Source organism: Saccopteryx leptura, chromosome 1, assembly GCF_036850995.1.
Source record: "Saccopteryx leptura isolate mSacLep1 chromosome 1, mSacLep1_pri_phased_curated, whole genome shotgun sequence".
Lineage (NCBI taxonomy): Eukaryota > Metazoa > Chordata > Mammalia > Chiroptera > Emballonuridae > Saccopteryx > Saccopteryx leptura.
Genome location: NC_089503.1, coordinates 165,289,525 through 165,300,330, shown reverse-complemented (window position 1 = coordinate 165,300,330; position 10,806 = coordinate 165,289,525). Strand labels below are relative to the sequence as shown.

General features: G+C 37.4%; 1 protein-coding gene across 1 annotated transcript in view; it reads left to right on the top strand.

Annotated features, from left to right (window-relative positions):
* The first annotated feature begins 431 nt into the window (after positions 1-431).
* LOC136388158 (complement factor H-like) overlaps positions 432-10,806 on the top strand; it is a 62,011-nt gene continuing 51,636 nt past the window's right edge. The window contains 5 exon segments of the mRNA XM_066360135.1: positions 432-507; positions 1,272-1,304; positions 1,307-1,444; positions 2,838-3,032; positions 3,396-3,572. Coding sequence (XP_066216232.1) covers positions 432-507; positions 1,272-1,304; positions 1,307-1,444; positions 2,838-3,032; positions 3,396-3,572 — 619 coding nt within the window.

The following is a 10,806-nucleotide window of genomic DNA, read 5'->3' as shown; positions in this document are numbered from 1 at the left end:
GCCTTGACCAGGCAAGCCCAGGGTTTTGATCCAGTGACCTCAATGTTCTAGCTTGACGCTGTAGCCACCATGCCACTACAGGTCAGGCCTAGTCCTCACATGTTTGACTTATCATAAATTAAAGTCTAGTGAACCTACGGAGCCTCATGAAATACCAAGTATGAGGAGAATGTACATCACTTTCCATTATCCATTTCATAATTCTTAACTTGCTGGGGTGTGTGCATTATTTAATTTGGGCAATGTCCTTTAGTAACAATAAACACAACAGAACAAGGTTTCCTAACTGTCCCAACTGGAAGCACCCTGGTCTCCAGTTCACTCACAAGAAGGACTTGAGCATCCTTTGGCATCTGAAAAGGGTCCTGGACAAACCTTCACGGGTCTGGAGGGACCCTCCCACCAAGTGCTGGGAGGAAGAGACTCAGAATATGTGTGAACAGTCCTTATCACAACTTCACAAGCCAAGGCAGTTGATGGAGGAGGAAAGCACAGCTGAAGTGACAGGTTAGGACTTCATACCACACACAGGATGTCGTGACAGGTGTGATGACTATGCAGAAGAGACTGCAGAGGGCAGGGCCACCAATTCCTCAGATGCCCAATGACAGAAGGAAGTGACTGGTGTGGGGAAGGACGTAGGGCTGTGCTCATTTTAATGCCATTTTGCTCTATGGTAAAAACGAAAAAGGACAATTGCTTTATTCTCATGTACCTGTGCTGCAAACCAGCACAGCAACTAATCCAGGTCCTGAGTGGGAACAGCATGAAATTAAGAAAATAGGCTTACAGAAATAAAGCATGGGGTTTGGGAGGGCTCTGCTACTGCTGCTGGCAAGAAGAGAGAGCACTCCATGTCCATTTCTAGCTTATTTATAGGGCAAAGTGAGGCCATTAGCAAATCAGTGAGATCTCTGATCCTATTTCTAAGGCAACATAAGAATTTTACCAAGTGCAAAAAACACCCACAGTACATAACATCTTAACTTTACACAAAACAAAAAATAGAAGATTCTTGCCTCCAGTCTTTCCAGGGAACATGGGGAGCAGTGTAAACAATCCAGCACCACAGCTTAACAGCCTTTTGCAATCTAATCAGGCAAGTGAGGTGGAGGGGTGGGCAAACTGTCAGCTTACAGCCAGTTCCCCACACCTCTGTCCTCCAAAAATCTAAACTGCAAAAACCCTGTTGGCTTTTCGGACCCCAACATACATGACTATTTTCATGGGCAGTGATTTCTGCATTATTTACATGTCCTTTTCCTTTTCAGAAGTAACATGTGATCCTCCAAGGTTTGCAAACGGGGCTACACTCCTGATGTAGCCAAATACAGACTTGGACAAGTGATCACATACCACTGTAAGAATGGCTTCTATCCCTCAACCCGAGGAAATACAGCAAACTGCACTGAGATAGGCTGGGAGCCCCCTCCAAGATGCAGCTGTAAGTTGCCTTCATATCAGGGCCTGTTTCCTAATGATGAAATTCCTTCTCTTGAACACAAAAAAACAAAGACCTAGAAGTCCAAATATTTGCCTTACTGTGAATGTAAAGCAGAAGATTTGGAGGCTTTCTTTGCTCTCCAAAGTAGCCAGTGCTAACTAAGATAAAAACCAAATTTTGCTCATGAAAAGCTTTTAATTTTTTGCTAGTCAATGTTAAATGTGTGTATGAATATATATTCTCTCACTAATACAATTTTAATGTGCGAATGAAAACCTTGAATAATAATACCACCATTTCACATTGAGTACATTCATTTTTTTATTGCAGTGTAAAAAATATCCCCCCCATACCTATTGACTTAAGCAGCAATCCTCTATTGTCTCAGAGTTTCCAGGGCTCAGGGAAGAGGGAGTGGCCCAGCTGGCTGAGTCCCCCTGTGGGTCTGCACTGGGGATGTGGGCCTTGGCTGCAGTCATGGAGGGGGGGGATGGGCTGGAGGATGTTTCTGAGAGGACTTCCTCAATGGCTTTTTAAAGGAAACTCAGTGCCCAATGACCCGGAAATCTCCAAACATTGCTTGAATGGCAGCTAACTGTGCCCAGAATCAGTGACCTGAGAGACAAGGAGGATGCCTCCATTTCATTCATGACCGGGTCACACATTGTCACCTCAGCCATTTACCTGTACTCTTTAGAAGAGGGTCCCTAAGTCCAGCACTCACTCAATGGGGGCAGTTGGGCTCCTTTGTATGAGGGGGAAGTGCTGGAGACATTGCTGATTTTCAAAAACCATCACATGTCACCAAATGCCACTCAGATCAACAGAGCATTTTCTTTCTGGGGATGTTTCACTTTTCAAGTATTTTCTGTCTCTACAGTCATCTTCTTTTCCTTTATATATCAGTTCATAGTGAGGTGGCCCATACTTAAGTGGATATTCTTTGCTTGAAAAGTAAAATGATACAAATAATAGGTCAATGGCCTCAATGTTAATTCTAGGCATAAGTCAAATATAAATTTTGAAAGTATGATACCCATAAAGAGGATGCTATTATCACAATAAAACAGACCTCAATGTGCATATTAATTGCAAGGAAAAAGATTACTTATCTATTTCATTAAACTTGACAACTAGCATTATATTAGTTTCAGGTGTACAATATAATGATTTGGGTTTTTTTTGATATTGCAAAATGACCACAAAACAAGTCTTACTGACATCTGAAGGTGATAACTTTTCTTGTCCTAGAAACACTAATATCATGAGTATATTTATGTTAGCAAGAGAATATAACTCACTAATGAAACAATTTATTGCTCATTTGATTAGTATTAAGGTAAAACATTTATACTACTTTTTTTCTTGTTTATTTGTTTTTATTTATTGCTAGTTAAGCACTGTGAATTTCCAGAAATAGAACTCGGAGAGCTATATAAAGCAGATAGATACAGACCATATTTTCCGGTAATAGCAGGACAATGGTATTACTATTCCTGTCATAGGAACTATGTGACTGACTTACAAGACTACTGGGGTGTTCTTACATGCACTCCGAAAGGATGGTCGCCGGGAGTACCATGCCGCAGTAAGTCAGGCTCTGTATCCTTGTGTAGATAGAGATATTTCAGAGGAGAGAGAGAAAAACGTGGGTATAGTTAAGTCTGTGAGACAAAATAAGGTGAAATGATGAGTTCTACAAGCATAAAAACTTATATAGGTTGTTTTGTATACATGTTTTGATTATGAAAATGACAGATAATTAACACTTAATTTTGGTTTTTCTTTTTAAAAAACATTTGCTGGTGAGTTTACTTCTCCTTAAGCTGTGCTTTACTTTTGGATACTATGCATTCTTCTTTAAATATTGTAAAGGTCATTTTCTTTTATTATTTTGACCTGAACTTATGTTTACTTGTTTGTTTGTTTCTTTATCATTTAAAATTCTTAGGAAAGTGTGTTTTCAATTACTTACGAAATGGACATTCTCCACGTGGTGAGAGAAGCTATTTGCAGGGTGAGTCTATAAAGGTTGACTGCCATCCTGGCTACAGTCTTCCCAATCAGCAGACCACAGTGACCTGTAGGGAGAATGGCTGGGAGCCTCCTCCTGAATGCTTTCGTGTTGGTAAGAACATGGTCTGAGATCCAGTCTGTGATGTTTTAAGACTCACCTATCATAACTATGGCAAAATATTTACATCAACTTCTTGTTTTTCCAATGGACCTATTTGGTATTATTTTTCAAGTGTGTATGAGTGGAAACACCAATTGTTTGATATATCTATAGCAAAATAGATAAAGCTAATGGTAAATATGAATAAAATAATAATTAAACAAAAACACAGAAGACCACACTGAAGAAACCTGTACTAATAGAATGTCATGAGCAAAGGGAAGATTAGGAGTTTCTGTTGTCTTCTCCACAAAGAAGATTGATTGTGACAATCACCCTGGATGAGAACATCTCTGCGGGAGCTCAGGAACCTAGGAGAGCTGTTTCACACACTATTGGAGCAAAATGATCAAAGATTGGATACACTGAAAAGGCTGAGTGTAACATTTTTAGCTCCTTAACTTACTCCTCCCTGAAAGTGCACCTCTCAGGGGCTTAGAGTTAGGGACCTTGAGTCTTACTGGTTTTATATTTTGTTTGAGAAGGCTAAGGTTGTTATGGTCAACTTGCCCACTCAAGACTTGTTTTTAAACTAACTAGACTGTTTGGGGAGCTTTAACATTAGGAACAGTTTATTCGGAATATTGATGAATAAGGCTTCTTCTGGTCTCCCTACTAAATGATTCATCTTTAAAGACTTCTTTCCAATTTGACTGATTAGCTATGGATGTTGTTCAGTGTTGTATATGTTGCAAATCTTGACTTTATTGTTACCTGGTAGATCTTTCTCTGCTACTTATTCTCTGTCCATTCTCATGGGTTTTTCCCCACAGGATTGTGTGGTGTATTGAAACAAAGAATCATGGGATTCCTATGCAGATTTTTAGAGCTCTTGCATTTGTAGTATCCTTTTCTTTTGTTTTTCAGGAGATAAAACTTCAATTGAACATTAATACTTTTTACTTGGCAATCTTTTTATGTATTCTCTTTGCCTCATATATCATTTCCTATAGCATTTATTCCAAATTTCATCTACTACTCTTTTTTTCTATATAATTTTTTTTATTTTAATGGGGTGATATTAATAAATCAGGGTACATATATTCAGAGAAAACATCTCCAGATTATTTTGACATTTGATTATGTTGCATATCCTTCACCCAAAGTCAAATTATCCTCCTTTACCTTCTATCTTTTTTCTTTGTGCCCCTCCCCTAACCCTACCCTCTCCCTCTTCTTCCTGTTCCCCACCTCTCCCTGCCCCATTACCATCACATTCTTGTCCATGTCTCTAAGTCTCATTTTTATGTCCCATCTATGTATGGAATGATATAGTTCTTAGTTTTTTCTGATTTACTTATTTCAATCAGTATAATGTTATCGAGGTCCATCCATGTTGTTGTAAATGATTCGATGTCATCATTTCTTACGGCTGAGTAGTATTCCATAGTATATATGTACCAAAGCTTTTTAATCCACTTGTCCACTGATGGACACTTGGGCTGTTTCCAAATCTTCGATATTGTGAATAATGCTACCATAAACATGAGGGTACATTTCTCCTTTTGGAACAGTGCTATGGTGTTCTTGGGGTATATTCCTAAAAGTGGGATAGCTGGGTCAAAAGGCAGATCAATTTTTAATTTTTTGAGGAATCTCCAAACAGTTTTCCACAGTTGCTACACTAGTCTGCATTCCCACCAGCAGTGCAGGAGGGTTCCCTTTCTTCCACATCCTCACCAGCACTTATTCTTATTGTTTTGTTGATTAGCGCCATTCTGACTGGTGTGAGGTGATATTACATTTTGGTTTTAATTTGCATTTCTCTAATAATTAGTGATGGTGAGCATTTTTTCATATGCCTATTGGCCATCAGTATGTCCTCTTTGGAAAGTGTTTATTCATTTCTTTTTCCCATTTTTTGATTGGATTGTTTGTCTTCCCGGTATTGACTTTTACAAGTTCTTTATAAATTTTGGATATTAACACTTTATCAGATGTATTGTCAAATATGTTCTCCCATTTCGTAGTTTGTCTTTTTATTCTGCTCTTATTGTCTTCAGCAGTGAAAAAGCTTTTTAGTTTGATATGTTCCCATTTATTTATCCTATTTTTTATTTCACTTGCCTGTAGAGATAAATTGGCAAATATATTGCTGTGAGAGATGTTGGAGAGCTTACTGCCTCTGTTTTCTTCTAAGATGCTTATGGTTTCACAGCTTAAATTTAAGTCTTTTATTCATTTTGAGTTTATTTTTGTGAATGGTGTAAATTGGTTGTTTAGTTTTATTTTTTTGCAGGTAGATGTCCAATTTTCCCAACACCATTTGTTAAAGAGGCACTCTTTACTCCATTGTATGCTCTTCCCTCCTTTATCAAATATCAGTTGTCCATAAAGCTGTGGGTTTATTTCTGGGTTCTCTGTTCTGTTCCATTGATCTATATGCCTGTTCTTATGCCAGTACCAGGCTGTTTTGAGTACAATGGCCTTGTAGTATAACTTGATATCGGAAAGTGTGATACCTCCTGCTTTATTCTTCTTTTTCAACATTGCTGAGGCTATTTGTGTTCTTTTTTGGTTCCATATAAAGTTTTGGAATATGTATTCCTATATCTTTGAAATATGTCATTGGTATTTCAATTGGCATTGCATTGAATTCATAAATTGCTTTGCATAAAATAGATATTTTAATGATATTTATTCTTCCTAAACATGAGCATGGTATATGCTTCCACTTGTTTATATCTTCCTTGATTTCTTTTATCAATGTTTTATAATTTTCTGAGTACAAGTCTTTAATCTTCTTGGTTAAATTTACTCCTAGATACTTTATTATTTTGGTTACAATAGTAAAGGGGATTGTTTCCTTAATTTCTCTTTCAGACTGTTCATTGTTAGTGTATAAAAATGCCTCTGATTTCTGAGTATTAATTTTATATCCTGCCACCTTGCTGAATTCATTCATCAGGTCCAGTAGTTTTTTTGACTGAGACTTTAGGGTTTTCTACATACAATATCATATCATCTGCAAATAATGATAGTTTTACTTCTTCTTTTCCAATTTGGGTGCCTTTTATTTCTTCTTCTTGTCTGATTACTGTGGCTAGGACTTCCAGGACTATGTTGAATAAGAATGGAGAAAGGGGCCACTTGTGCCTTGTTCCTGATCTTAAGGGGATTGCTTTTAATTTTTGCCCATTGTGTATTATGTTGGGTGTGGGTTTGTCATTAATGGCCTTTATCATGTTGAGGTATGTTTCCTGGATTCCCACTTTGCTGAGAGTTTTGATAATGAATGAGTACTGGATTTTCTCAAATGCTTTTACTGCATCTATTGAAATTATCATGTGGTTTTTCTCCTTCATTTTGTTTATGTGATGAATCACATTGATTGATTTGTGAATATTGTACCAGCCTTGTCTCCCAAGAATAAATCCCATTTGATCACAGTGTATGATTTTTTCCATATATTGCTGAATCCGGTTTGCTAATATTTCATTGAGGATTTTTAGCATCTATATTCATCAGGGATATTGACCTATAATTTTCTTTTTTTGTGTTGTCTTTGCCTGGTTTTGGAATCAGAATTATGCTCGCCTCATACAAGGAGCTTGGAAGTACTCCTTTTTCTTGAATTCTTTGAAATAGCTTGAGAAGGATAGGAGTTAGTTCTTCTTTGAATATTTAGTAGAATTCCCTTGTGAGGCCATCAGGCCCTGGACTTTTCTTTGTTGGAAGTGTTTTGATAACTGTTTTGATTTCATTTGTTGTAATCAGTCTGTTTAGGTTTTCTGATTCTTTCAGATTGATTTTTGGAATATTGTATGTTTCAAGGAATTTGTCCATTTCATCTAGGTTGTCTAGTTGTTTGGCATACAGTTCTTCATAGTATTTTCTTACAATATTTTGTATTTCTGTTGTGTCAGTTGTTATTTCTACTCTCTCAGTTCTAATTTTACTTATTTGAATCTTCTCTCTTTTTTTCTTGGTGAGTCTTGTTAAAGGTTCATCAGTCTTGTTTACCCTTTCAAAGAACCAGCTCTTGGTTTCATTGATCCTCCGTATTGTTTCTTTAGCCTCTATGTCATTTATTTCTGCTCTGATCTTTATTATTAACTTCCTTCTACTACTTCTGGTCTTGCTGTTCTTTTTGTAGTTCTTTTAGATACAGAGTTAAGTTGTTTATTTGAGATTTTTCTACCTTCTTAATGTATGCCTGTAGTGCTATGAACTTCCCTCTCAGTACTGCTTTTGCTGTATCCCATAAATTTGAGTTGTTGTATGCTCATTATTAATCATTTCTAGGAAGTTATTTATTTCTTCTTTGATCTCATAGTTAATCCATTCATTGTTTAACAACCTGCTATTTAGTTTCCATGTGTTTGAGAATTTTTGAGTTTTTCTGTTGTGATTGATTTCTAGTTTCATGCCATTGTGATCAGAGAAAATGATTGATATGATTTCAATCTACTTAAATTTGTTGAAATCACTTTTGTGCCCTAACACGTGGTCTATCCTAGAGAATGTACCATAAGCACTTGAAAAGAATGTATATTCTGCTGCTTTTGAATGAAAGGTTCTGAAGATATCTATTAAATCCAGTTGATCTATTATGTCCTATAAGTCTGCTGTTTCTTTGTTAATTTCTTTCTTGAGGATTTATCTAGTGATGTTAGTGGGGTATTGAAATCCCGTACTATTATAGTATTGATGTTGATTTTGCCCTTTATATCCATCTGGTCTTCTTCTTAATATATTTAGGTGTTCCTATACTAGGTGCATAGATATTTATAATGGCTATAGATTCTTGTTGGATTGTACCCTTTATCATTATGTAGTGGCCTTCTTTATCTCTTACTATAGCCTTTGTTTTAAAATCAATTTTGTCTGATATAAGTATTGCTACCCCAGCTCTTTTTTCATTTCCATTTGCATGAAATACTTTTTCATCCTTTTACCTTCAGTCTATGTGCATCTTATGTACAGGTCCTGTTTTCTTATCCATGCAGCTACCCTATGTCTTTTGATTGGCTCATTTAATCCATTTACATATAAGGTTATTATTTATGTAGTTGTGTATTTTCATTTTATTCTTTAAAGCTGTATTCCTCTTTTGCTATATTCTTTTCCCACTTTGATCTGTTTACAACAGGCCCCTTAACATTTCCTGCAGCATTAGTTTGGTTGTAATGAATTTCTTGAGGGTTTTTTTTTTTTTTTTTTTTTTTTTTTTTTGTCTGAGAAGCTTTTTTTTCTCCTTCAATTTTAAATGATAGCCTTGCTGGATAAAGTAGTCTTGATTGTAGGTTCTTGTTCTGTATTACTTTGAATATTTCTTGCTATTCCCTTCTAGCCTCAAGTTTTTCTGTAGAGAAGTTGGGTGTCATTCTTTTTTTAAATTTTTTTTATTTTTTACAGAGACAGAGAGTGAGTCAGAGAGAGGGATAGACAGGGATAGACAGACATGAAAGGAGAGAGTTGAGAAGCATCAATCATTAGTTTTTCATTGCGTGTTGCAACACCTCAGTTGTTCATTGATTGTTTTCTCATATGTGCCTTGACTGCGGGCCTTCAGCAGACTGAGTAACCCCTTGCTGGAGCCAGCGACCTTGGGTTCAAGCTGGTGAGCTTTTTGCTCAAACCAGATGAGCCCGCACTCAAGCCAGCGACCACGGGGTCTCGAACCTGGGTCTTCTGCATCCCAGTCCGACGCTCTATCCACTGCAACACTGCCTGGTCAGGCGAGAAGTTGGATATTATTCTTATGGGAGCTCCTTTGTAGGTGATAGCCTTCTTTTCTCTAGCAGCTTTGAATATTTTCTCTTTATCACTTTGCTTTGGTATTTTAATTATGATGTGTCCTGGTGTAGATTTCTTTGGACTTCCTTTTAATGGAGTTCTCTGTGCTTCTTGAACTTCTGAGAGTTTTTCTGCATTAATTTAGAGGACTTTTCAGCTATGATATGATTGAACAAAGTCTCTATCCCTTGTTCTTTCTCTTCTTTTTCAGGAACCCCTATGATGTGGATATTATTTCTGTTCATGTTATCACAGAGCTATTTAAGAGTTTCCTCAGACTTTTTGAGTCTCTTTTGTTTATTCTGCTCTGTTTCCATGCCCTCTTTCAACTTGTTCTTAAATTCGCTGATTCAATCCTCAGCTTCATCCATCCTGTTTTAATTCCTTCCATTATGATCTTCATTTCTGATATTGTATTTGTCATCTCCAACTGATTCTTTTTTAATATTTCAATGTCCTTTTTTATACTTGCTATTTCTTTATTTAGTTTTTTGTAATGACCATCCATTGTTGTTCTAAGATCCCTAAGGATCCTTACAATCAATATTTTAAACTCTGCATCCAGAAGTTTGGTTATTTTCATATTACTCAGTTCATTTCCTGGAAGTTTCTCTTGTGGTTTCATTTGGGTTGCACTTCTCTGTCCTCTCATTATGTCTGTTTTTTTGGGTGTACTGTTTGTAGAGCTGGTTGAGTCTAGGCTTGGTGTTGTCTGCCTCCAGTTTTCAGTTGTGTTATTTCTAGGTCTTCTTGGGTTGGCATCAGCTGTTATTTGTAATCAACTTTAGGATTTGGTTTTTCTAGTAGAGCCACTTTGAAGTCTTGATTTTTCTTTTCTTCTCAGTTTTTTTAATAGGTGGTAATCTTGTTTACTGATCTCAGCAGGGGGCTTATTTGAAATTGTATTCAGGAATCAGGTGGGTGTAACCTAAGATTGAAGGCCTAATTTGCCAGTTACTCTCTCTGGGTCGAGGTGTTTTCCAGCTTCAGTAGGGGGAGGTGTATCTCAGATCTCCATGGGATCTGAATTACTGTCCCTCCGTCCCACATCTTCCTTACAGCTGTGTCTTGTGCACTGATTGAAGCTGGAGATATGTCTGAAGATGAGTCACCTGGAACTACTTTAATCTTGTATTGTGTGGAAGGATTAACCCCTCCCCCAGCTATAGCCGCATCCAGCACTGGATAAGTCAGATTCTCCAGTCATCCCATGCATTCCTCTGCCCCTCACCATCTGTCTCTCTCTCTCCCCTCTCCTTTTGGAAGGCAAGCCAGCCCTTTCAACAGACCTCATTCCCAGGTCTCCAGGTATGTGGTTTTGAGTGATATTTTCTGCTCTTTTCCTGGGAGTAAGACCCCTTCTGGGCTCTCAGCCTCACCCACCCTGTGTTTCTATAAGCAGGGGAAACACACTGCTCCTCGGAGCTCCCTACCAGGCTTAGTGTGG